This window comes from Gallinula chloropus (assembly GCF_964237585.1).
Source record: "Gallinula chloropus genome assembly, chromosome: 20".
Taxonomy (NCBI): Eukaryota; Metazoa; Chordata; class Aves; order Gruiformes; family Rallidae; genus Gallinula; species Gallinula chloropus.
Window position 1 is genome coordinate 539,842 of NC_140105.1, and position 26,962 is coordinate 566,803.

The 26,962-nt window shown below is 51.7% G+C and overlaps 1 protein-coding gene across 2 annotated transcripts in view; it reads left to right on the top strand.

The window, feature by feature from the left end:
- The window catches only part of MYH10 (myosin heavy chain 10), a 65,969-nt gene that overhangs the window by 15,914 nt on the left and 23,093 nt on the right, over nucleotides 1–26,962 (top strand). For both annotated transcript variants that reach the window (XM_084273589.1, XM_084273588.1), the window contains 11 exons: nucleotides 4,786–4,813; nucleotides 10,749–10,851; nucleotides 18,591–18,683; nucleotides 20,541–20,604; nucleotides 21,293–21,391; nucleotides 21,926–22,069; nucleotides 22,348–22,443; nucleotides 24,297–24,415; nucleotides 24,844–24,996; nucleotides 25,359–25,532; nucleotides 26,430–26,603. In XM_084273589.1, coding sequence (XP_084129715.1) covers nucleotides 4,786–4,813; nucleotides 10,749–10,851; nucleotides 18,591–18,683; nucleotides 20,541–20,604; nucleotides 21,293–21,391; nucleotides 21,926–22,069; nucleotides 22,348–22,443; nucleotides 24,297–24,415; nucleotides 24,844–24,996; nucleotides 25,359–25,532; nucleotides 26,430–26,603 — 1,247 coding nt within the window. The remainder of the gene's footprint in view (nucleotides 1–4,785; nucleotides 4,814–10,748; nucleotides 10,852–18,590; nucleotides 18,684–20,540; nucleotides 20,605–21,292; nucleotides 21,392–21,925; nucleotides 22,070–22,347; nucleotides 22,444–24,296; nucleotides 24,416–24,843; nucleotides 24,997–25,358; nucleotides 25,533–26,429; nucleotides 26,604–26,962) is intronic.

Consider the following 26,962-nt stretch of genomic DNA (forward strand, 5'->3'; position numbering starts at 1 on the left):
GGTGAACAGGCAGCACTGGGGATCAGGAATTAATTGAAAAGGGGTTTATGTTAAGCTTTGAAGAGGACAGTTTTGGGCTGGAGGGAAGATTTTGATGCAGCTCTTCATGCCCTGGTGTCTGAACCAGCACTGGGGCTGTGTTGTGTGGAAAAAGTGTCTGAGCACTGATGAAGCAAAGCAGATAAATATTGTACTAAATCTTAAAATCAATGGGTACCTGAGGGGAGGGGAGTGCCCCTGAATTTGATCTGTCTTCTAGAATAAACTCAAGGTCACACTGTAGTTTATAGGGACATTTTAGGACAAAGAGTTGGAACTTCTGCAAGTTCATCACTTGGCAGTTTCAAAGAAATGAGACTTGGATGCAAAACCTGAGCAAAAAAGGTGAATAAGCAGATGATGACAAGCCAAGAAGAAAAAGATCCATGCAGTTCCCAGGCACATCAAGAGAAGTGGTCTTCCCCTAAAGAATGGCAATGTCCTTGATTGATTGTTTCTGACCTCCAGAGGTTCTTCCCAGTGTTTAGGACAGTGCAGTGATCCTACTTGCCTTTCTTGAAGGTGGCTGTGATGTGTCCTCCTTCCTCAGTCAGTCAGGACTGGCTGATTACACTCAGGTATTATAACTTGAGTTGTCACCTGTATAGCAGTGCTAGTGAGCTCCCTGCTTTCTGGAAGGTTCACTTGAAGGTTCAGTGGGTTACTGCTGGCTGGGTGCTGTGATCCTGTAACCTGCCCCTGTCTCCTCAGGCTGCAGAACGTCCCTGGGAGGGGAGTGACTCAGCCCTACATAGCAAAGACTTGCAAAACTGAAGGCAGAGGTGAAGTGTAGGATACACAGCTCTGTTAGAGGAGTGTGCTGGTGATCAGCCTGAGTGTGTCAGGGGAGATCTGGCCTGCAGTAAGGTGGGTGCTCAGCAAACAAACTTGTGCCTGTCAGTCTTCCTGTTGCTCTTGTTAGAGCTGTTTGTTGGGAGTCGCTCCATAGTGTTGAGTGTTTGGTGGCTTGTGGAGTAGCCAGGCAACACTTCAAAGACAAACACACAGCAGAGGCATGCTGCATCTCTGTAACCAGACTGCTCTCTGCTTATCAGTCCAGGGGGGCTTGGCTTAGAGAAAAATGGGGGGAAAAACCTTATTGAAAGCTTGGAATGGAAGGAAGGCAGCTTGTCAGCCCACCTCATGCTTCATAGTGCTGTGTGGTGTGAAGGCTCTGGCAGCAGCAGGGCTGTGCCCATGGGAAGGTCTCCTGGCAGTGACCCACTTTCACAAACCTTGTCAGGAATTCAATTTTGAGATGTCCTTGACTAGGCTGATATTTGAGCCTGTTCACCTACAGCAGAGGGCAAATATACACAGATCTGAGCCCCACATCCACAACAAACAAGAGTATTGACCAGGGCACCAAGCTCTTGTTCATGGCCCATGGCACCTGGGTATTAAATATTGCCTAAAAATAAACAAGAGCCCTCTGCTCCCCTTGCCTGCTGCCCCCTTTGGGAAAGACAGTTTCTCCTGTTTGAGAAGCATCAGAGAACCTGCCCTTTACCCCAAGAAAAGCATCTGCTTTTTGTGTTGTGCCACCTACAGGAAGCAGCCTGGTGTTTATCTGTGCTGAATAGGTGTCTCATGCTCTGGAGAAGTAAAAGCAAAGGCTGTGTCTGAATGAATGATCTGCAAGAGCCCTGTGCTGGGCTTTGGGAAGGACAGCCCTTGATGTACCTGCAGATAGGACCTGTTCCTCTCTTCCTAATTTCCTGCTGCTTGGAAGCCTGTAGCTTTTTCTTCAGCCTGAGTCAGGCAGGCAGGTCAACACCCACATACATCCATTTTCATTGTGGTTTTAGAATGAACCTCTTTCTCCTGGCACACTTCTTTCATCCTCCTGCCTCAATAGAGCTGGGTGCAAAAGGGAAGATGTTCCTGGGCAGGGGGTGGGATGGAGACACTCGGTGTTTGTGTTTGACAGGGGCTGCAGCTGTCAGCAGAGATACCCTAACCTGGAGAGCAGGGATTGCAGCTGTGGGGTTGCTTCCACAGATCTCTGTGTCTGGCTTCCTGCTTCACCCATGGGACAGCTCTGAGCAGCTCCTTCCCTTCCATGGGGGGTCAAGTGATGGGGGATGAAGGCAGCTCTGGGCACTGGCAGGGAATGCAACATAGTGAAGGGCAGGTGGAGCAAAGCTGGTTGTAGAGAGTGAGCATCTTCTCTTGTAAGCTCTGCTCTGCTAAACTCCCTGTGCTTGCCAGGCTGTTACTGCCTGGGAGTTTCTGCAGGGAACTGGGAGCCAGATTCTCCCTTCTCTGTGGGTTATCCTGTAGGGTGTTATGAATGTCTGTAGTGTGACCAGAGCAGAACGATGCTGTGCTTTTAAGAAAAGCTGCTCTGTTAACATACAGTAATGCTTCTGTAGACAGGCTCTGTAGCTTTGAGCTGCGACCCTTGAGAACATCCTGCCTGAAGCAGTTACCCAGGAAATGTCTGGAACTTTCCTAGAGCTAACAGGGCTTTCGTAGGGCTGTTCTGCGGGTTTGGGGGTGGGGGAGGATCCTCCTGTAGCCTCATGAGGGAAGAGATGTGGAGGAAAATGTTCTGTATCCCACCAGTCGAAGCTTCATGTGCTTTGTTACAAACACACAGCGAGGTAAATGTCAGGGTTTATTCTTTCTGGGCTTTCAGAGGAGGAAGCATCTCATCCTGTTCTGCAGCCAGGCAGCAGCTTGGTTTGAGGGGCTGCCAACTGCTGTCCCCAGATCATATTTCTCTGGGGAGACGAGAGCATCATCGTTTGGAGGGGCATAGGGCAAACAATGGCTTTGAGCTCTAATTCTTCATGTCCTCCTTGTACTCTGGTAATTCTCTGTGGCCTCTCAGCGTGTCTGAGCAGTCTGGTGGTGTGGGGCTGGGTTTCCCTCCTCTGGCTGCTGCTTCATGCCTGGGGAAGGCATCTTTGGCTTTGCCATTGTAGGTGTCAAACACAGCAGTGGATTCCTGCCTTGAGGAGTGAGTCGATCTTCCTTTGGGTGGAAGTAAAAGCAGGAGGGGAACAAGAGTGACAGGAATGCTTCCGTGCCTGATGCTCCCAGATGCTGAATATACAGCTCTAGAGGGTAAGCTGCCAGAAGAGTAAGACCCGCTCTGGTTGTCTGCTACTCCATCTCCCTGGTGCTGGCTGCTCTGCCCCCTTACATATCTTGATAGGATTAGTTTCCTGCTGGTGTGACTCCCAGGTCTGCTCACTGTGGGTGGAGAACCCGTGCTGCCCAAGGGAGGCAGCGTGAGCGGTGCTGGGGAAGGAGGAGGTGGCACCTTCTGCTGGCAGCAGCTCCCTGGCTGGGCAGGTTTTGCAGCCCACCTGAGCTGGGGAGGGGGCTTTCGTGGCAGCTGTAGGGTGACCTGAGTGTGGGTACCTGGTACAAGAGGTGGTTCCATACACAAATTCTGGTGTCTGTGCAGTAAACTGACCATCAGCTCCCTGACCCACAGATGGGATGTGTGAGTTCCATCAGCTGTTGAGCTGTGGCACTGCCTGCCCCTGTGCTGGCAGCTGCTGGCTCCCAGTGAGGAAAGGGATGGGGAAACTGGGCCAGGGGAGCACAGCCAGCAGTGGGGAGCTTCAGCCTCAGGTGAGTGTCAGGTTCTGTTGCCGTTGTGCTTCCAAAGCCTCCTGTTCCTCAGACACTGGCCTGCAGAAAGCTGATAGCCTAAGGAAACCCAAATGTGCTTTTACTCACAGACTCTGCATCATTCTGGAACGATGTCCCCCCCGACTGCTCCCCTCAGAGCCCTGTGCTCAGTGGAAGGGTGGCAGGGGGGCTGACCTGTAGTCCTGGGTGTGACACTGGAAATACAAAGCTTGGGGGTTATGTACTGTAATGTCATCCATGACAGACTGCCCCTGGGAACAGAAAACCCGAGTGAGGAGTGTGGTTCTGGGGTAGTGACAAACTGCTGGGGTGCAATGGCTCACCTGGGGGGGGTGGAGAGCACCTTTACCTGTTCCAGTCTGTTGGCAGGTGTGCTTGGCAGTGTTTTATTGTATGATCCTCACTGTGGAGTGTGTGATGCTGACAAATGCTCTGTATGGCTCTGACAGAGCCATCCCTCTGAGGGTATAACCTGACCCTCGGGCATCCCTTCCAGAGGGCAGGAGTACAGGAGTGCTGAGCCATGCTGTGGGCTCAGCTCTGCCTGGTGTTTCCCTGGGTGTCCTTGTGACCACTCTCATGAATAAGCTGAAATACAACAGCACTTCAGGCCTGTGTGCTCGTTCAGACAGGCTGAGAGGCACCTGTTTGAGGAGACACGAGTGATGCTCTGAGGTGTCTGCTCACTTGCATGGTGTGCTTGAAACTGGGCTTGGTTTTTATTTTTAATATTTAAGTATTTATATTTATATTATTTAATATTTAGTATTTAAGATGTTAAATAATTTGATTCATGTGAGAAGGGTACATACAGAAAAGAGAAGATGTTGGGCCAGCTCTGTTGGAAAACATCCTTTACAAGATGTACCTGGATGATTATTAAATTTAACCAACGTTTTGGCTTTACTGTATGAAAACTCAGAGCCTTTGAGAATGTCTGTTGTTCAAGCTATTGTGTAAGGGGTGTGTGTGAACTGGAACAATTAAGGAATGGCACTGAAATTGCTTGAGTGTGTCCTTAGAATTTTTAAGCTGAAAAGATGAATTTTAAAAACTATTAATTTAAAAGAAACTGCCTTGCAAACTGCAGGGCAGAGTCAACACAACCCTCTAACCGTGCTTGTTCTTGCCTTGCAGACCGTGAGGACCAATCCATTCTCTGCACGTAAGTGACCACTCTTCGTTTGGGCTTTTTGGGACCCCTGTGTGCTGTGGAAGGGGCCTCTGGCACAGCTGCTGCACCCAGACCTGCTCTTCAGTCGCTGCAGGCGGTGCCTGAGGGTTGAATACACAGCATGATGTTTAATGTGGGGAATATTGTAATACTGCAGATAACTTACAGGAAGCTTTATTGACATGGGCCATCCAAGGAATGAGATTTTGAAGTGCCAGTCAAGGGATCTGAATTGGAAACACAAAGCTTTGAGGTGTCTGTGTGGGGCTGTCGCTGCTGGGGGTGTGATGCCCAAGGGGGACTGGGGTCAGAAGCTGCTCTAGAAATCCTCCTGAGCAGCAGCTGTGGACCTGTTTCAAGCAGGAGACTCTGCACTGGTTCACACCACGGTCTGCTCCTGCTTTCCTGGAGTGCACCTGGATTTGCCCCACGCAGGAGCGAATGTCGACTTCAGCTTCAGTGTCCCAGGATCAGAAACACAACAGACACGTGGGGGTCACACCACCACTGAGCTGACCTACCTTTGGGCTGCTCCTAAGGGGGTGATCCAGTTCCCTTTCCTCTCCTGCTCTGGCAGTGCTCCTGTGCCAGCGCTGGGGTGGGCAGCAAGGTGACAGACCAGCTCGGGGAGCGCAGCTGGCACACAGCTCGCCCTGCCTCAGCAGGGTGCTCCTCAGCAGCTTGGTTCTCTGGGTCTGGGCTGGGGGGAGTCAGAGCTCAGGGGGGATGGATGGATGGATGGATGGATGGATGGATGGATGGATGGATGGATGGATGGATGGATGTACAGAGGGAGCTGTCCTGCTGTAGCAGCTGGGGTGTTAGGAGGGTCCATCAGTGGTGTGAAGACACACCTTGGCTCTGTTCTGACTCTGCCTGCAGTTCGTGTTGGGTATAACTTAACGTGCTCAGCGATCTGAGGGAGGCAGGGAAGGCTGCTGCCTGCTGCAGTGCCATCCTGAGGGGTTCCCCACGGGTCTCCTGGGAGAGACAGAGTCTTTCCTCAGGTCTTTTATAAATTCAGTACTTGGGCTCTGGTTGGCTGGGATGTGAATCCCCTTTGTGAGTGGGACAGGGCTCCTGTGTGGAGCAAGCCAGAGGCCCTTGTGTTTTGATCGAGGGTGGGTTAGTGTCCAGGGCTTCCATTGCTGTGCTGAAAGGATGAACTGTTTCCCTGCCATGCCACTGGTTTTACAGGTCTTGGGCTAAGGCAGGTGGAAGGAGTATGTCTTAATTGTGCTGGAGGTGGTTTCACAAACACTTCTGGCAGTTCATAAAAGGGTTGAGACATCATCTCATCCCAGACTTGACTCAGGACCAGGACATGTGGTTGACCCAGATGTTCAGTAGAGCTGAAAGTCCTCAGAATGCTTTTTCCTTTCTTCAGTTGAGTGGCTCGAGCTAGCAGGTGAGAGAAAATGTCACTTGACTTGTGCACTTTGAGTGGGCAGTTGTGGCATGCCTGTCATTCCCCCATCTCCCTCTGCCTTGACCACAGCTGTCTTTACATACGTCCTGGAGATGAGTCTCTCCCGTTGCTTGATGATCCATGTGGCTGCTATCTTCACCTTTCTCTCCCTGCTGCCAGCCCATCACCTTTCCAGGGCTTTTGCCTTCCATGGCCTTCAGAGAGGGGCCCTGAGCAGCTCCCAAGTAACAGTATCTGAACAAGACCTTACTCTGGATCCAGCTGCCTTTCCTTGACAGCCAGGAGCGCTGCTCTCCAGGGTGTTCTTAGGTGTGAGATGGGTGCTGCTCCAAGCCTTTCAGTTCTTCCTTCAAAGACCACCTCTGTGCTTCTATCCAGATGCCTTCCTCTGTTTGGCTTTAACCTGGTGACTGTCTGATCCATGTAGACTTACCTTGGAGAACCTTTGGATTCACTTGTCCTCTGTTTTATTATTAACCTCATCTGCAAGATGACCTAAGCATTTTTGATCCTTCTGGACTCCTTAGACAGCTGAGTCCTGATTTATATCTGTTTTACCTCGTGCTTTTTACCCCATTGGTGTCAGTGTGTGCTGCTTAATGCTGAGGCTGCTTCCTCAGAGCCATGTCCTGTCCCAGCATCATCACCTGCTGATATGCCATGAAGAGATTGGGGTCTGGCATCCCTAAAGACAAGGAGTTTTGTGTTCAGTGGTGATCTTAGAGTTAGTAATGTTTTTCTCAAGGTCAAACTAGATACCAGGAGGGGGAAAACCAACAGTGCTGCATTCCCTGAATGCTTGTCTCAGCAGAACATCTTGTCCTTCACCTAACATGGAAGCTGCTTCAGGAGGGGATGGCTCAGACTGGCAGCTGATGTGGCTGCTGCTTGGTCCCACAGTCCAGGTCTGGTGACAGAGATGACATCCCAGCATCCCTATGGATGGGGTGCAGCAAGGTGTGCTGCCTTTGCCACGTGCACGCTCCTCCCTGTAAGCTTTCATCTCTGTAGGGTGTGAAGCTGCAGCAAACAGCTTTGCAGGCGTTTTCCTCCTCTGAGAGGCTGCAGCTGCCCCTGTTTTGCTGACAGTTCTTTCTCTTTGATTATCACTGTTAATGGTGAGTTGCAGGGAGAGCCGCTGGCGGCCGGGATGGAGGATTTCTGCTGTGGTGTAGGAGGAATCTGAGGAGTGCTGAAGCCCTTCCTGGCTTTGCTGTCTCTAGCTGCAAGGCAGCTTCTGGAAAGTCAGCTAGGAAAATGTGCTGAGCTGCAGTTTTTGATGCTTGGATGTTCTCAGCTGGAGAACCTGACCACAGGCTTGGGGTGTTCTCCCGAGTGAGCCTGGGCTGGGTGCGCAGCCCTGCAGCAGACAGCCCTGCGAGGGTATCTAATCTCAGCTGGCTTCTGTAGGAGTGGAGGGGTGTGGGGGGAATAGAGGCTGCTTATTAAAGGACAACAGCAGCAAATACCGAGCATTTTTGTGTACAACCTCTGGCCAGAGTCCAGCCTGTAACATTCCCCAGACAACTGGTGTGGAGATGATGTGAAGCATCCAGAGAGAAATGAATGGGCTACAGAGCAGCCTTGTAAACAGGAGAGCCAATTAGTGCTGCTGTGCTAGTCGAAACTGTCAGCTATACCTCTTTGTTTCAGAAAATTAGCCAGGTGATTAAGACATCCTTTAATTACAGGTCTTTACAGTAAATACCTTAATTTGTAACTGGCAGAAGATCTGCTTGGTTGTGTCTGAGAACGTGTCTCTTCTGTTCCCGGCCGCCGCTGTTGTGTGAAGAACAAAGGCCTGTTGTGGACCTCGGCAGTTACTTTCTCCTGCACACTTGAAGCTCACTCTGGATGTTCTGGTGCCCTGTGGAAGCAGCTGCCCTGAAGGAGAGGAGGCCTTGCTGGCCACAGGCCCACGAGCGGCAGGGCACGGCCCCTGGGTCTCTGAAATCCGGCACTGAGAACTTGTGCTGGTCCCTCTTTGCAGAAGGACCTTCCCAGAGCCTGTTGCTCATCAGGAATGACAGAAAAGGACTGAAACTCCTAGGGCAGAGGGCAGGTTTGAGTGATCCAGGTTCCTAGCATGGGAAGTGCTGGCTTTTCAATACTTCAAATCTCAATCAGTAATGGGATAGGTGATGCCAACTTCATCTGACCATCCTGATACATTCCAGATGCTTGTCTCACCAAATATTGTCAGTTTGCAGTAGACTTTGTGCACAGGTAGTAAGATGAAAACTCCCTTGAGTTTGAAAGCTTCCTCTGTCTGTGTGGTGTGTCTTCCTGTCCTGCTTCCTGGTCAGCATAGCCCATGGCTGGAGCTCATGCAGCATTCCAGTTCAGCCTCTTTAGGTGTTGTTAATGCTGGTAGTAGAGCTGAGACTGAGATAGGAGGTGAAATTATGACCCAACTGAAGTTGTTAGCAAAGCCACCGTTGGCTGAAGGCAGGCTAGGATCTCAGCCAAGGGGTTTAGGTGTTTGGTTTATGGTAACCTGTTAGCTGAGTTGTGTTAAAACAAGGTTTTGACAAAGTTGCTCTTCAGCTCCGCGCTGCCATCTCCGTTCCCTCAGCCTTGTCTGCAGCGTTACTGAAGCTTTACCTTTTTTGGGCAGGTTGATAGAGGTAGAAGACTTCAATTTACTTTCTAATCAGTGTGTTTGCACTCCTGGGAAGCGCTGAGTACACACATGTCATCATTTCTATAAATGAAAAGGACTTTATCCTAAATCTTCTCATTCCTTTGCAGCGTGTGGCAGCGGAGCCATCGAGCGCTGCATCCTGCGGGAAATACTTGGCATACTTTAAAGCTCCAGGGAGAGGAGAACTGGGATGATAACATCCATTAGTGTTGCTTTTGAATGAGAACTTGCACAAAGGCTTTGTCTGAAAACACCCTGCTATTGGATCTAAGGGCTCTGCAGCCAACAGGAATGTGGTGAAGGCTCTCGCCCTTCCTGTGCTGGGTGAAGCCAGAGGAGCTCGTGGGTTTGTGGGCTCCTCTCAAACTCTGCTGCCTTTGAGAGAGCCAACATCTGGAGTGTATTTATTGTGCTGTGTTCCCCTTGCTGGATAGGGCAGAGTAGGTTTTACTCCCTTTAAAATGTAACAAACTCTGTTTCTGTAGTTTGAGAGGGGATCATTTGTCTAGTTTTAAGGGCATGGCTAATGACACGGTCCCCAGCTCTGATGGCAGCAAGAAGGGGTTGCTGTGTGTTAAACGTAGGCTTTGCCTCCTTTCTTCTCTCACCTGCTAGAACAGTTGTGTTAAGCATAGTTTGATTCAGGTCTAGAAGCAGACAAGGCTGCTTTATTATTGTTGTAGTCATGAATCATGCTAATAGGAACATGGCAGTAAAAGGGAAAGTGGAAATAAAGACTTGGGAAGGAGGCAGTGGTGTCTGGGGACTTCATCTCTGCTTATCAGCCTTCAGGCTTGTCTTGTGTGTGGTGACTCGGCTGGGTGGAAATGGGACTGTTCATCAGTAATCCCAGAGTGTGGCTCCCCTTGTGGGAGTGCCCCAGCTCAGCCTGTGTCTGCATTGCACACTGGTGGGGTCTTGGCTGAGGGAAGCCCAGTAGCCATCAGCTGGTTCTGAGTAACCTGCAGTGTGTCAGCTCCTCAGGAAATCCTCCCTCTCCAGCTGCCTCACGCCATCAGCACAGGGAGTGTGGTCAGGGTGTTTCCAGGGACCAGCCCTCTCTGCCTCCAGACAGGTCTGAGCAACTCAGCACAGGGACTGCCCATCTGCCTCCTCCTGAGTTATTTCCAGTGAGTTTTGTCTTGTGAGGAAAAATGGCACAAGAATGGTTTGAGCCAGGTTGATGCACTTGAGAATGAGCTGTGCACCTGCTGTCTGTATGGAGCTGTGCAGTGTATCACTCTGCACTGATAAATTGATTTCTCAAGGAATTCCTGTGGCCACAAATGTATTTCTACCCCAGCTGAGAGTCTGAGATGAGCAGTGCAGAGACTTTGGTTAAAATGCACTTTCCTGGACTCTGAAACTGGCCTCTGAAGGTGCTGACTGTTCACTAACTTGGTAATTCTCATAGCTGGATCCTGGAATAGAAAATACGTTAAGTGATGCTAAATATAAATGTGTGTGTGTATGTGCATATAATGCTTTAATAATCATGATACATGTATCTGTGCCCTGTAAAATGCCATCTCTGGCCTGGTGATGGAGGCAGGGGGCAAGCCTGTCTCTTGTTGCTTTAGGTAACAGAGGAGTTCAGGCACATGGCCAAGAGCTTTTAATCACCCGAGTGTTCAGCACTGTGCCAACACCTCGTGCTCAGGAGAGCTTCAGGGTGAAGAAAGGATTTCAAACCATTGCCTCCTAGTTCCCCCAGCATCGGTGCCTTTGGCTCCAGGTGGCTCCTGAAGGTCTCCTGCGCAGTGAAGCTGTAGATGGGATGACAGGAGGTGCTGTGAAGGGTTGGGAAGCTGCTGGAAATGACTGTTGAGGAGAATGTCTGGAATGTTTTGCAGGGGTGAATCTGGTGCCGGGAAGACTGAGAACACCAAGAAGGTTATTCAGTACCTTGCTCATGTTGCTTCCTCCCATAAAGGAAGAAAGGACCACAATATTCCTGTAAGTTGGGATGTTTTCTTGTTTCTCTATGTTGTCTCTGCATTAAAAGTGCCCACACTGTGTTTATTGGAGTTGAGCTGTGACGTTGCCTGCGTGATGCTGTGTCTCATCCTGACTTTCTCTTGAGTAGCAGCTGAAATGAGTGGTGACATCAAATCTCCAGTTAATTTAGCTTGTTAAGGGTTGTGGAATTAAATTGTAGATGGGGAAATCATGGAGCTTGCAGACTGCTGTGGAGTGGCTGTGTCCAGAGTTGGGAGCTGATGGAGAGCTCAGCTCTTGTCACGCTGCAGAGCGTCCTCACTTCACGTCAGGGAACCTCGGGTGTGGGGGGCTTGTGACCGACTCTGACTCCTCTACAAGTCTCTTCAGATGTCCTGCCAGACTGCAGGGCTTGCACTGACCCTGCAGTGACTCTTGGCTTTTACAGATAGGGAGAGTGTGAGTGTCTGTTGGCCCAAGCGCTTGGGTCTCTGCGGTGGAGCTGGTGGCTTGGTGTACCCAGCACTGGTGTCCCCTGCTCTCCCCAGTGACACTCTCACCAGTGACACTCTGCTGCTGGGGACCCTTCATGCTGCATCGTCTGACACAGCAGCAGCAGCAGGTTCTGTGTTTGAGTGCTCGGTGCTTCATGTTCTGGAATGTCTCAAACTCCTGGGAAAGCTGGAGGTGACTTGTGAGCAGCCTGGGGCAGGGAGAGGCCAGGGTTTGGAGTGGGAGAGGAGGACACATTGCAGGTAGATTTGGAGAAGTCTGGTGAAGAGTATGGGGAAGTGTGAATCCTTGCTCTGAGCAGATGCACCCCCTGCACTGACACCTCCTCATGCTGCTCCTGACTTACTGAAAGATCAGAATCACTGTGAGTATTTATGGTGAGGTCAGAGTGTGCTGCAGGTTGTGCCCATGTGAGTTACAGCTTTAGGGGGATGCTGCTTGTGCTGGGGTGTCAGCAGTACAGGGGGTGTTCATGGCATTGTCACGCCTTGGGGGAGCACTGGGCACTGGGAAATGTGCTGTAGAACATCATCCACCAGAACTGGCTTCCAGGGTAGGTGCTGGCTGCAGATGTTCTGGGCTCTACCAGGGTGCACCTTGGAAGAAGTGCCATTTCTTTGAATATTTACAGGAGTAAAAGCACCTACAGCTCTTTGAGGGAGAAGGGATTTACACAGAGAAGGGAATTGTGCAGGGTGTGGACCCAGTACTTCTAAATAGACCGTTGACAGCTTGTCATACCTCAGGTTGAAAGAAACTTCTGGAAGCCTCTGGTCCAGTCTCCTTTCAAAAGAAGCCTTCCTTGAGAGTTACCATAGAATGTGTCAGCTGGAAGGGACCTCTAAAGGCCATCCAGTCCCACCCCTGCAGCGAGTGGGGACATCTTTGAGTGGAGCAGGGTGCTCAGAGCCCTCGTGCAAGCTGCACGGCTGGTGTGGAGCAAAGGGAAGGGGAAGCAGGGTGGGAAAGGCCAGCGAAGGGAGGCAGGAGCAGCCCTTCCAGCTATGCCAGCTAATTCAGTTTACTTTGAGCTGCAGTGGTGGTGTTCTCTCAGAAGAGTTTGGCTTTGTGAACTGTTGGTGTGCAGCGTAGTTCAGGCACGAGGGAGCAGAGCAGAGCCTGGGATGGAAGCTCAGTGCTGCTCTGCCACAGTGAGCACTGAGTTCAGCAAACTCTCTGAAAAACATAGCCTGTTTGTGTGACCAGGGGAGGTTTGGGAATACCAGTGAGCATCTTTCCTCTGACACTTCATGTTTATCTATAATGGCAAAGCAGGAATGTCTGTGTGCTCCAGAGTTAGGAGGTGTCAGAGCTGGGGCTATAGCTGCAGCCCTAACCTGCTGCTGCTCCTGTATCTGTGTAGAGGCTGGCTGTGATCATAGCACCCAGCTGCAGCACCCTGGTGTTCCCCTGTGCACAGGGAGGATGCTGAACAGGCTCGTTACACAGGCTGCTGCTCCTGGATTCATTGTTACCCGTCCTGTTACAAGGAATTATTGGTGACAGGCATGGTGCTGAGGCTGCTCTGAGTGCTGCATGGGTTCTTATAAAGCCATTTGTATGCTGATGAATGAATAATTCTCTTCCTGAGACAGTTCTGAGGGCTGTGGAAGCATTAGGAACAAGTGCAGGTCCCAGATTGACACCTCAGGCCGTGGCCTGGTGTTCTGCCACGCCACGGATGCTCACCCAGCGCCTTCTACTGCTTGGCTTATGTGAGGAGCATCCCTCAGCCAGCCTCATCTGTGCAGCACCCAGCAGCTCATCCACGGGGCTTCATTCCCAGCACCCCCCTGCCATCGGGGTGCCTGCGGAGGAGCCCTGCGCAGCCCGGAGAGGGGGCCAAAGCCACGTGGTAGCCACAGAGTGGAATTCAGCCCTGATACCAGCGCTTCCTGATTCCTGGGTGTTTGGGTCTGTGGCCATGCTCCCTCATTTCCTGCTTAATTGCAAAGAATGTTGGAAGTATTGCTGTGGGCACTGCACTGGGAGTGGGAAGGGGGGCATGGGGGGGGATGTAAATGAGAAGCTGTGGGGTTGGCAGCGCTCGGGGAGATTAGGTGAGTCCCAAAGTCAGGAGTAGAGACTGGGCTTTCTCAAGCCAAGTAGTGGAGGGGAGAGAGAAGTCCCTGGCAGCAGGTTATAGCTGTAGGCTCATCTGATGACTGGAGGTGGGCTGAAGGCGAGCCCCAGCCCGTGCACATGGTGTGCTCAGCAGAGGGCAGAACCCCACAGGTACAGAGCTACCTGTGTGCAGCAAGGGAGGAAAGATGGAGAGTGTCTGTTGTAAATGACCAAAAGCTTTAGCTTTATATCCAGAGGAGTGTTTTGCTCACACCAGGTGTGTCATGGCTGGCTGTGACCTGTGCTGTGGGTGGAATGGCTTCTGAAGGCAAGTGCTGTGCTCTGGCTTGGGCAGCCCGAACCGTGGGTGACCCACACGGTGTCTGGTGGTCTGGGTGCTGCCCAGACCCTCCCCACAGCCTCCCTGCCGTGAGCCCCCCCACTGTCACTCAAACCCAGCTTTCACAGGGGTGGCATTTTATGCTTCAGAAACACAATCACAGGATGATTTAAGTTGGAAAAAGCCATTTGAGATCCCAGAGTCCAAGAATAGTGCAATTCCTGGTGCCGCTACTTCCAGGTTAAGGGCTGCCCTGGGTGGCTGTGCTGGCAGCTGCAGTGCTGACCTGTTGATCTGCTTCATTAACTTCAAAGGAACATAATTGTTTTGAAGTATGGGATCTGGGGTGGGCTGAAGCTCCCCATGGTGAGGGTTTCCCAGATGAGCTTTAAAAGCCCTAATTTAAGCACAGAAGTTAATGTGTGTCTGATGAGGCTCAGCTCTGTTTTGAAGTGAGGACAGAAACAGACAGAGAGCAGTGCATCTTGTCAGGAGATAAGCAGGCAAAATGCCTCCTAAGATGCACATGCATCCTCCTCCAGTGAGTGCAGGAGTGGTAGTGGGATCCTGGGAAGACCTGAAGGCCATCCAGTTCCTGAAGTTCATTCCTCACGTGGCCGGTCACTCTTGAAAGCAAGAAACAAAGCTGTTGTCCTGGCTGCAGGTTTGCCCTGTGAAACACTCAGACTGCAGTACAGCCTGAGCCCTGGGCTCCCCCTGAGCCCCCAGGCTCCCCCCGTGCTGCTTTGCCTCCACAGTACAGCCTGAGCCCTGGGCTCCCCCCGGGCTCCCCCTGTGCTGCTTTGCCTTTGTGCTTTCATAACCTCTGACTTTTAAAGCTCAGCGATCAGTGTGGCCATAGGAAGCCGCCTTGCAGTGACCACAGGGAAAGCTGCTTGGTGCTGGGCTGGGTTGGTTGGTGTCTGCAAAGCTGTGGGAAGGGGTGCAGAGTTCATCACACCCATGCCCTCTTCCCTGCTGCTGGAGGTCCCGCTGTGTCCCGTGGTTCGCTGGGAATCAGCCCTGTGCACAAGCCCCCAGTGTGGTATTTGCATGTGCAGTGACAAGGGGCAACTGTTCTGACACGAGTTCTGACCCGTTTCTATGAAGTGCTGCTGTGGTTGACCTGACCTTGCTGATGTGACTGCTTTGGGGTGTGGTGTGGAGCTGGGGTGCTGCTTGCTAACGTTTGTGTTTGTTTGTTTGCAATGAACAGCCCGAGTCACCTAAGCCCGTGAAACACCAGGCAAGTGCCTTTCTTTCTGCTTTTATAGTTCTTGTAGGCAAACTGATGTATCTTCTCCTAGCTCTGTCAAACTGTGTTTATAATGTGGGAGACCTTGGGAAAGTATGCAACTCAGAGTAAACTCTGTAAATATTTACACCTGCTTTGAGAGAGTGGAGCAGCAAACAGCTTACACCAAGTTCCTCAGTGTTGCAAAGCACTTCTCTGCACTTCAGAGTGGTGTGACTGTGTCCTGAAGCAGAAAGCTCACCCTCCTGAGCTGCTGGGCACGTGCCTGGTCACTCCACTGTGGAGAGGGTCAGAATGCTTTCCTGATGGTCAGCAAAGTGAGTAAGAGACTGATGGGAGCTGCAGCATTCTTCTGATTAAAGTCCTGCTTTGGCTGAATGTTGCTGTAGCTCCTCAGGTAACCTGATAAAGGTTTGATCTCCAGGCTAAGAGGCTTGGCATAGCCAGTCATCTTCTGAAATCAAGGGCTTCCCCTGACTGGAGGGGTGGTGTGAGCAGCGTGGTGTCTGTTCCATGTCACTGCCTGAGCTGAAGTTTGAGCTCTGTCTCCTCAGGCCAGCTGGGGCTGTGCAGATCCCACTCCCCTCATCCCTCCCTCCCCCTGGGCAGCAGTGTCAGCCTGTCCCAGCCCCCCTTGTACAGGAGTAGGAGCTGCAGCACTCCAGTGCCGGGCAGTGTCCTGCCAAGGAGCGTAAGGGGGGGTTAGGTGGGAGTTGAGGGTGATGCTGTGGGAAGAGGCAAACGATTGCTGCCATGTGTTATGCAAGGTACAAGCTCCACTCTCTACTCTGGGATGGTAAGTGATGCCCCTTGTCCTGGGCATGAGCTTTTAACTGAAGGGGAAGCTTTGCAGCAGCCTGGTGTGGTGTAACTAAGAGTTACCACCATGAGTTAGTGTGGCTGCTTGTGTTCTTCCCCTTACCTGTGGCTGAAGGCTGACTGTGGTGCAGCTCCAGCTGCAGTGGAAGGGACAATGCCAACAGAAGCTTCGTTAGGTCTGGTGTTTTGGAAGCAAAAAGCCATCCCATGGACAGCACGATGCCTTGGCTTGTGTGTGATGCCTTGTTAAACCTGTGTAACCCAACCACCTGCCTGAGCCCTGGTCTCATTTTCAGAAGCTACAGCCATTCTCAGCATTTCACCTGATCCTCCCCCTCACAAACCTGTCCCTTCTAAGGGCTCTTCAGCATCTCTCTGTTCGAGTCCGGACGGAGCGGTGCTTGTTAAAGCCTCCCCTGCACAGGGTGTCGGGGTTGAGATGAGCCATTCCTTGGCAAACACATCAAGCCTGTGGGTGTGAACACACCAACCCACAAGTGGCAATAGTGCATAAGCCAGAACCATTAGTGCTTCTGTTCCACTGTCACGTGGAACTGCAGAGTGGGTCCCTGTTGTGTGTGAGCAGCATGGGGCTCTCCTGCCTCCCCCAGGCCTCACGAGGAGCCGAGCGCTGGGATGCTGGTTTTTCTGAAACTGAGACAGTGCACCCTCCTTACCCTGTGTCACCCTGCATGACCCCGTGCATGGCTCCTGACCCCACACTGCCATACTGCTTTTTCCAACTCCCAGTGAGGTGTCCACGCAGGCCCTATCCCCACAGGCCAAACTTAGGCTCTCCCCAGGCACTGAGTGCTCTCAGGAGCTGTTTCCACTGTCAAGCAGTCCAGACAAACCACCCGCTGGGTTACGTGGTGCAGGAGGGGTGCTGGCTGGTGCTGGCTGCAGGAGTGCAGGCTGGGCTGGGAAGCTCTGTGCCCACTCGTGGCTGCCACCCATGGCTGAGGACCCAGCTGAAGGTTTCCTCAGAGGTGGCTGTGACCGTGAGCTGCTGGGAGGGAGCTGTTTGCATGTGGTTGGAAAATTGGAGTAGAATCCTCAGCAGCCACTCTGTGCAGCCACGGGCTCTGGCTGTGCACACAGTGTGGCAGCCTGGCCAGAGCGTGCCCGTGGCAAGAAGCTCAGGGGGGGCCCAGCGCTGCTCTCCATGGAGTCCCGGCTTGAAGCCAGCCTGTGCCCCTCTCCAGCCTGGCCAGGACCTGAGCTGTCAGCTGTGACACCCTTGCTGTGTTAGCAGAGGCTGTGGGGTGGGTTCCAGGCTGTGCCCAGCATGGGACACTGGCTTCTCCTGATAGCTGGTGTCCCAGCTGGAGCCGGCAGCAGGGCTGGGAGAGGGCAGTGGGAGGAGCCCTGTCAGCAGATGCTTCCCCAGAGCCTCCTGTGTTCCCCTGGGAAACCTTAGAATCCAGCTGCAGGTGGTCACACAGTGGTGATAACAGGGGTGTAGGGACTTCCCTGTTCTGGGTTTGTTCTGCCAAACCAACAGCTCCTGAGTTCCCCCCGTCAGCAGGTCCAGCCCGGCGCCGTGGCCTGGGCAGGGTTTGGTGTGCTCTGCGCTGAGCCTCACACGTGTGCGTGTTCTTGGGCTGCTCCAGGGTTCAGATAATGGGTATTCCCAAAGGGAGCGTGTCTGGAAGTAAACAAGATGTGAGCAGATAACTTGAGGTCACATTAAAGAACAAGTGGCCACGAATTTCTGGGAGGACTTGAAATCTATTTCAATATACACAGAACAGCCTCTTCTAGGTGTTAACCCAGCGAGCGTTAGACACTGCTGTGTGAGAGCTGACCTCAGTGGAAGCCTTGAGCCTTGTGCTTCCTATTCTTTGATGCCCAGTGTGAGGCTGTTACTCGTTTATGGTACAAATAATTGGAAAAAGCAGGTTTGTGAACACACACATCAGGTTTTGAGGCTCCATTCCAAACAGCTTCACCTTTCCTTCAGCCATCCTTCAGAGCACAAAGTCCATATCATACTTGGCTGTGTGCATCCGTGCCCCTGGGCTCCTGGAAGCAGCACAGACTTCTCTTACAAGAAGATGAGCACTGTGATTTGTCCTATCCATTTTGAGTTTAAAGAAACGTTTCAAAATGCCTGGCAGTGCTGGGGGGTGCTGCCCAAGGGAGCAGCCTGAGAGTGATCTGTGTGCCCGGGGCTGCCCGCTCCCCTCGCCACGCTGCGCGGGGGCACGTGGGTCAGGGGGCTTTGGAATGTTTCACTGGTTTGGCAGGAAGTTTGAGAAACAGGTATCCCAAAGTCACCTGTATTGTCAGATCACAGAACGCCAAGTTTGAGAATAACCTCGCAAGATCTTACCCGAGCTCAGTGAGCGTCTCCCCGAAGCTCCCCAGGTCTGTGCTGGGTTTCATTAGCCCTGATTGTGGATTTTCTTTGTGTTCAATTATTTTCAGCACCTGTTAAGTCCTGTTTGGTTGCTGCTCTGTTTGTGTGTGTATTTGTGTGCGTTTAAAAAAAGATGAACAAAAACCCCACAGCACAAAACCCAGCAGAGAACCCCCAGCACCCACAAAAACCCAACCCCCCAGACCACACCACGCTTCAGCCGGTGGAGGAGACTGGCAGCGGCCTTAGAAGCGAGGGGTGAAATGATGACCCCTGCTGAAGGTGGTGTTGCTGCTACATCCTGGGGACAGTGACTGTCAGGGAGGAAGCAGCAGGGCAGGGGAGCCCTGGATGGCCGGTGCTGAGCTCATGTCTGTCTGTTCTTCTCTCTGTGTGGTTTGTAGGGGGAGCTGGAGCGGCAGCTGCTGCAGGCAAATCCCATCCTGGAGTCCTTCGGGAATGCAAAGACAGTGAAAAACGACAACTCCTCCCGCTTCGTGAGTTCTTCTCTTCCCTTCAGTCTGTAGGTCTGGAGAAATTCCCTTTTTAGGCGTGTACCCGGTGTCAGGAGCTGGCTGCCTTTGCTCTCTTCCCTCCGCGCATTCGGGGTCCCTCCCGTGTTGTGTGGGAGTCACTGAAGGTGTGTCCTCGCTGGCTCTGGGCAAAACTGGCTTTATTTATCCAGTTTCTCATCCTTGAGCTGACTGCAGTGTCTGCAGCATAACAAATGCCACTGTGCCACAGAGCCAGACCGTGGCTGTGTGCCCAATTACTGCTCCACTGCAGCGGGGCAGGAAGGGGTACGGCATCGCGTGGAATTCGGCAGCCCCTGTCACCTCCTTGTCCATAGCCAGCACTCCAGGGATTGATCGGCTTAGAGCATCCTCAATTTTTTAAAAAAGCACAAAACTTGCATCTAAAAACCTCTCTGAATTGCACACCCTCCTGTCGATGTAGTGACGGAGCCTCTGGGTGCGGTGTGACTCGGTCGGGGTGCTGGGTGCTCTCACAGCTGGCTGATGGTTCTGTTGGGTCGGTGCCTTGTGGCCACGGACACTTTTGGTGGCAGATAGCTGCTTCTGATGAGTTCAGTTGTTTTGAAAGCAGTGGTGGGACTGAGGGCGAGGAGCTGTTTACCCCTTCTTAGGGCTTCCTTTCCTCTGAAGGAAGGGAACAATCTGTCTCCGGTTTCAGGAGAGAGGTACAAGGGGTGGGAACTCTTATTGTTCTTGTGAGAACAAAACTAAAATTTATGGAAGAACTGAAAGATTTCTTGGCTGCCTGGAGGCTTCAACAGTCACTTGGGGTTATAATGTATGAAGGAGGCTCCAGTGATAAGGACTCTGGAACTCTGCATGGCTGATTCAGCCCTTGCAGTCGTGGAGGGAGAGCAGAGCACTGTGGAAACCCAGCTTTTATAGCCCCGATGTTTACAGTCCTGCCTGATGCTTATATACATTGGATAAAGGATTTATAGCATCACCGGGCTTCTCTGCACAGTAATTCTACCTTGTTAAATGTCTTGGATCCATGGAAGGCTGTACTAATTTAAGGAGAATACTCCTTTTCCTTAGAAGATGCTGGCATCTGGTTTGTGTTACGCAGCAATCCCGCTGCCGCCGTGGATGTGGTCACCCCAGTGGCTCCAGCTCTGGTTTTGTGAAGGAGTCAGTATAATGCACTCCAGATGGTGTCATCTCAGGCAGGAAAAATGATCTTCAGTAACAGCCATTGTAAAACCTGCCTTAAAGATACAGATGTGCATCCTCCCACACAGTGCGAAGGGCCGTTGTTCAGCCCTTGACAGCCTTCCCTGGCAGCACGGGGATGCCAGCCTGGGCCCTGCTCGGGGGTAACGCCAGACAGGCCTGAAGCTAAGGTGGTGTTAGATCAATTTATTTCGCTGAATCCCAGAATCTCCTGGGCTGGACGGGACCTGTAAGGACCATGGAGTCCCACGCCTGGCTTCACACAGGCCCAGCCCGGTCAGAGCTGGCACTGAGGGCATCGTCCAGGCACTTCTTGCCCTCACCCCAGCTCAGGGCTGCGACCCCTTCCCTGGGGAGCCTGTGCCAGTGCCCGACCCCCCTCTCAGAACAGGCCCTGAGCTTTGCTTTCCAAAAGGCTTTTCCTAAATCTGGGTTACAAGTGTACCAAGAATACGAATTCCTGGATCTTCAGGAGGTGTTTGTGTGGGGTGTGTTGTCCCTGGGGAACGGTGGCTGAGCACATGGAAGGCAAAGACTTCACTTGCACCGGTGGGAAATGCACATAGGGAGTGTTGTGTTTCCTATGGACAGTGTTGTTCTCCTAATAAAAAGCAGTAATTACAAACCCCATTCTTTTCTTTGCAGGGCAAGTTCATTAGGATTAACTTTGATGTTACTGGGTACATTGTTGGGGCCAACATCGAGACGTGTATCCTGCGCCGTGCGCGTCGCTGTGCAGCGCGAGTCTGACATCGCTTCCTCAGGGTGCAGGGGAAGGTCACCACACTCCTGGGCTCCTTGGGCCACATCCATCTCTTCCTGTGTTTCAAAATAGCCCATCAAACACCCCAGGCAGCGTGCTGCCTCGTGCTTAGAAATGGGATACGCCAGAACTTGGCACTCCAAAATCTGCTGGGTTTTCAGGCTGGCTGTAAGAACTGGGTGAGTTAACCAGGGAAACCAGTTAGAGTGGGCTCACTTCATGGACCTTGCTAGAAGAGAAACACAGACGCTTCCTTAGGAGAAGCTGAGCTCCTGTACTGTGCTAAAGCTTGGCACTGCAGCAGCAGCTCTTGGCCGGGGAGGAGGTGGTGCTCACTGGGAGTGCTGGGACACCTCCTCTTTTCCTCGGCTTTCCAGATCCCCATGTAGGCTCAGTAACGTGAGACCCATTAGCCAGGAATGCAGAAGCTGAAGGGGTTTGCTCAGATGAAATGTGGGATTCTGTCAGTTTGAATTTCAAGTAACAGAAGGTTCACGTTCTCCATAGTCCTGCCACAACTTCTGCAAGTTCTGGTTGGTCTTAAAGTAATGATATGGCCTGCCTGGAGAGTTTTGCTTGCACTGGGTGTGTTTAACCAAGAAATTGTTGAAGGTCCTTGACTGGCTGTGATCAGACCTGCTGGAGAAGTCTCGTGCTGTTCGTCAGGCTAAAGATGAGCGGACGTTTCACATCTTCTATCAGCTGCTGGCTGGAGCAGGAGAGCACCTGAAGTGTGAGTTGAGAACCTCTCTTTGTAAACCTGTTGCTGCTGTGTGCTGTGCCTGTGACTTCAGTCTGGTCTGAACTCCTCTTGGGTCTTGAAAGGGAGGTTTAAAGGAAGGCTGAAAAGCCAGGTAGAGCAGAGTTGATTGGGTCTTTCTTCCTTTGGGTCAGAGCCCTGTGTTTAGCATCCCTGGTGTGCTTGTCATCAATACCGAGCTCCCTTTCTGCCTGGTCTGTTACCTGGGGTGGGGATGCTGCTGTTAGGATACTCTAAGCAGGGATTTGTGATCAGGTTATGTTCTGTTCCAGGCTTAGTGCGTTACAGAGCTCATGTAGGCTGTTCCAGATAGTGATTCTGGGAACCTGGCTTCAGCTTCTAGGGTACACTGTATTTTTAGAGGTTCAGAAGCTGGCATAACGGCTTGTAGCTGTATTTTTAGGTCTGATTTGGTGAAGCATGGGTTGTGTGTTTGGTGAGGAGAGGTGGGTGTGAACAGCACTTCTTTGGCTCATATTCCTGTGTCTCCCCCTTCTCCCTATACAGCTGACTTGCTGCTTGAAGGATTTAACAACTACAGGTTTCTCTCTAACGGCTACATCCCCATTCCTGGGCAGCAAGACAAGGATAACTTCCAGGAGACTATGGAAGCCATGCATATCATGGGCTTCTCGCACGATGAGATCTTGTGTAAGTTACTCAGCCTTCTTGAGTCTGAGGTGTACTTCTGCACACACCCTGGCTGATTTAATGCCACCAAGCTTAATGGTGCTTCAGCATCTTGTCAGCCTGCAGCTAACACAAGCTAGAGCTGAGCTAAAGCTGTTTGCCTGAACACACAGTGCCACCTCTTCCCTTTCCAAACTCCTTCGTCGAGTTTGGAAGGGAAATGACCCCAGTAGTAGAAGAGAAACCTGTTAAGCTGCACTCCCCAGTTAAACTGTTTGGTGTGCCTTCTGTTAACACAGCGATGCTGAAGGTGGTGTCTTCAGTGCTGCAGTTTGGAAACATTTCCTTTAAGAAGGAGAGAAACACCGACCAAGCTTCCATGCCAGAGAACACTGGTGAGTCCATCGCGTTTGCCTGGCTCCTTTTCACTTGCACCGTGGTTCTCTTCCTGCCATTGTGTAGCTTTGAAAGTACAGAGCTGTCTTCTGAGCTTCCTCCATAGCTTTCTGTGCCAAAGAGGCCGTGACTGTGGAGGTGGCAGCCAGCAGGTGGTTACCAAAGCTCTCCTTGCCATCCTCAGAGCACAGATGTAAGGGTGGCAGTTGCACTGTCTGTGTTGCTGCTGGAGGCAGCTGCAGCCTTGCTCTCTGCTGGCTGCAGGACTCCAAGTGCTATGGAACTGCTCAGCTCAGTTTGTTTCCTTTGGGGCTGGACAGCAGTTTTCTTGCCAAGGATAAGAGCCCAGAGCCAAGCACAGCTTTGTGGTGGGACGGCTCAGCGCAGGAGTGGCACGCTCAGAACGATCTGGTTTTAGCAGTGGTGTGGCTGAAACCCAGCTCCTCAGCTGGTACCTGCAATGGGAGCAGCGTTTTGAGAGTGTATTTCTTCACAGGTCTTTGTTACTGTGCCTTTCTTGGGACACAGACTGAAACTCTCCCCCTTTTCTTGCCTGCGTTGTGACATGCCCAACAGCTCTCCCCAGTCTCTCCACGAGTCTGAATTCTTTTGCCCAGAGCTTTGTGAAGACAGGAGGACCTAACTCTTGGATACATTTTCCTTCCTCACAAGAGCTCATCCTTGCCTGTAACCTGTGTCCAGTACCAAGCTGATGCTTAGTGCTACTTAATATTTCCAAGTGCTTGTTTCCTGGTTTTGGGGTTGTAAAGCCCCTGCCAGCACCTAGGGGGGTGAGGTTTGGCAGGTGTGCTGATGGGTGTGTTCTGTGTGAAGCACTCCTGTGTGTAGCTGCAGTGAGAGGTCTACCCCATCTGTGATGCTGCTGGGACGTCACTTATTAACCTGTGTTAATTGATGAACCTTCTCACGAACACGTGGCCAGACAATCTGGGCACTCTGAGCAAGTAGCAGTGTTAATACCAGTGGGGAAAATGCAGTGGAAGCTCATATGTGTCGGTGTAAAATCTGTGTTCCATCACTGCTTCAGAAGAACAGCTTTTCCCCTTGGCACAGCGAAGCAGCGAGCTGTCAGCGAGCTGTCAGTGAGCAGGGCTCCTGTGAGAGGGCAGCGCTTACCCAGGCCTAAAAATACCTTCAGTGACACTTTCATTTTTAGAAGTTTGGGATCATAAACACCTCCTGGGAAATGTGTTTAGGAAAAGGCACTGGTGCAGTGGGAGATAGGTAACGCTGGTGAGGGAAATGTGGTATTTCAGCTGACATGACACAAGGAGAGCTCATGCTGTCTGAAAGCACACTGCTGCTTTTCATCCTCTGTAAAACATTACAAACCTGTGCTCTAAATAGCTTAAACACCACCCTTTGATGCAGTCTGTAATAGAAGCATTACACTGGCACACCTGCCTAATTTGGAACAGGCTTTGGGTAACCTTTAGAGTGATGGAGCTGATGTGTGGTGGCCTCATCCTGTGCTGTTTTTAACCTGGAGATGCAGGAATGAACGTTCCCTGTTAAAGGGAGGAGAGGAAAGCCTGCAGGTGGGCTGTGTGTTACGTGATCTCTCTGTCAAGAATACCAGTGCTTTCTGCCCTCCCCTGGCTAATTCATGGGCTCCTCCTGCTGGGACCAATGCCAGCCTTGGAGATGGAGGCCCTGCAGACACGGGCTGTGGGGCAGGCTGTGTCTGTCAGGACAGAAGTACATCTCCCAGCCTGATCCTTCCAAGCACCGTTCAAGTTCTAAGCTGGCCCGTGATGGCCTTTGTCCACCCGTGCTGCTGGCTGCAGCTGGAGGGTCTGAGCCCTTCCTTCCCTTTGTCCCTTTGCTCCAGTCGCACAGAAACTCTGCCATCTGCTGGGAATGAACGTCATGGAGTTCACCCGGGCCATCCTCACCCCGCGCATCAAGGTCGGCAGAGACTACGTCCAGAAAGCCCAGACCAAAGAGCAGGTAAGGGCTGGGGCTCTGGAGGGGAGGTGGGGCTCTACCTCACCCGTAGTAAAGACAGGTGGAATTGTGTACTGCCACCAGCTCGAAGGTTAAACAGTCCTTGTCCAGTGTTCTTAAGTGGTAAAAAGCAGTGCTAGAACAACAGGAATGTTTTCCCTTCCTCAGCCTCTTGCTCCTTCCAGCCTTTAATGTCCGTGTGGTGTGGATCAAACACATGAAGCTTCTGCTTTGTTTATGGAACAGTTTAAAGACAAATTCTTCACAGCACTAATCAGGCTACAGAGGGTCTCTGCCGCTTGTTTTCATTCCCCAGTGGCATTAACTCCATTAAACTTGTTCTATTGGTTCATTATTTGTGATAATATCCGTGTCTTTGTTCTTCTGATGGATTCTCCTGGGTAAATAACTCTTCCTGTCTGGATCTTCAGGCAGACTTTGCAGTGGAGGCCCTGGCAAAGGCCACCTACGAGCGCCTCTTCCGCTGGCTCGTTCACCGCATCAACAAAGCCTTGGACAGGACCAAGCGACAGGGAGCCTCCTTCATCGGCATCCTGGATATCGCTGGCTTCGAGATCTTCGAGGTACCTCAGGGCTTATCCCCCAGCACTGTGTTCAGGACACAGTGCACGAGCACTTAATGCCTGTTCCAAGGCTGCAGGAGGGGTTTTTGTAGCATGTAAATGCCCTGACAACCCTAAATTACAGCACCAGAAAGCTGTACTTCAGTCTAAGCTGGTCTTTTACATGTGATAGCTTTTCCTCCTGCAGATTATTTAATTATCTGGGAACAAAGAGATTAGGATAACGGGTTTTCCAGTTGTCTTTATGAGGTGTTTGGGTGTTGCAGAGTGCTGGGGAGCTTCCTTGTATGGTCAGTTTGACTTCCAGGTACATGGTAACTCCCTCACTGAATCGTTCTTCCTTACCCATGTTGCTTCTGTAGCTGAACTCCTTTGAGCAACTTTGTATTAACTACACCAATGAGAAGCTTCAACAGTTATTTAACCATACGATGTTCATCCTGGAGCAAGAGGAGTACCAGCGGGAGGGCATAGAGTGGAATTTCATTGACTTTGGACTGGACCTGCAGCCCTGCATTGACTTAATTGAAAGACCAGTAAGTTTGTGTGTTAATGATGTGCCAGGGAGATGGTTCCATTCCTGGCTTGGCTCTTACTGCCTGCAGCGTGGGGCTGTGCAGAGACTGATTTGGGGTTCTGGGGAGCTGTTACAAAAGCTGAATTAACTTGAAGGGTGGAAACATGTCAAAAGAGTTGTCCTTATGGGTTTTGCCCTGTTGTAACACTGAGCTAACAACACTCAGCAGCTGTTCTTACAATATTTTTCCCTATGAATGAAGTCTTTGGTCCTGTCACATTCATACTGGATGTTTCCAATCCCTCAGGAGCTTTAGAGTGCTGCTGTTAGGAAGCTTTGCAGGACTTACGCTGAACTTACTGAAGCAAAATTCCTGACTTCCCTGGAGAAAATGACCCTGTCAAACACCTGTACAGCCTTCTGATGGGGTGCTGAAGGTGTATGGCAGGAGTGGGAGTACATAAAGCATTGGCTGTGCAAGTGAAGCCTCCTGAGGCTCTCCAGATGCTGTTGGTATCTGCTGGATATCAAGTGGGGCTGGGTGGCTGCCACGGCCGCACTGCAGGGCTGGGAGGGTCAACTCTCTTCAGCTTGGCTCCCAGTAAAGCGTGGCACTGGCTGCTGGGGAGAGGCGGGTGAGCTGCTGTGTACCCATCTCTGAAATGCCTGGGAGGTGACTCTGGAGGTCATCTATTCCAGTCTGGGCTCTTGTCAGCGCCGGGTCAGGTCGCTCGTGCCTGGCTCCGCACACGTTGGGATGAAGCTGTTTGAACTGGGCTCCCCCCAGGTCATTTTAGTTTAAATCAAAGTTGAATCAGTTCAGGCAGCTGCTTCCTGTGGCATTCAATGATGTGTCTTAAGTATTAAGAACCCAATACAGAGAAATACTGACAGGTTGAATGTGTCTGGGTTTCAGGCGAACCCCCCCGGTGTGTTAGCGCTCCTGGACGAGGAATGCTGGTTCCCTAAAGCTACTGACAAGACGTTTGTGGAAAAGCTGGTCCAGGAGCAAGGAACTCACTCCAAGTTCCAAAAGCCAAGGCAGCTGAAGGACAAAGCGGATTTCTGCATCATTCACTATGCAGGGAAGGTGAGGCCTGGCTGGGGGGCGGCTGGGGGGACACAGCGTGCGGGATCCAGGCTCTGCTCCGTGTGCCTGCCCCTGACGCCAGGCACTGCTCAGCTTTCCATCCGAGCCTGTATCTGCTTCAAAGCCAGAGTCATCCAGAACAAAGCTCTGGGTGCAAGGAGCACGGAGATAACATCTCATTTGGGTTTGGATGCTGGAAGCATTTCAGTGTGGCTTTCCTTCTGGAGCCCTGTCTAAAGCTGGAACACTCCTGTTGGTGGGAAGCAAAGCGTGCTGGTCTGCATGGGGGCCTTGCTGGGATTAAGGAATTGCAGGGCTGGCTTTTGGGCTGGGATGAGAACACGCTGGCAGCACTGAGT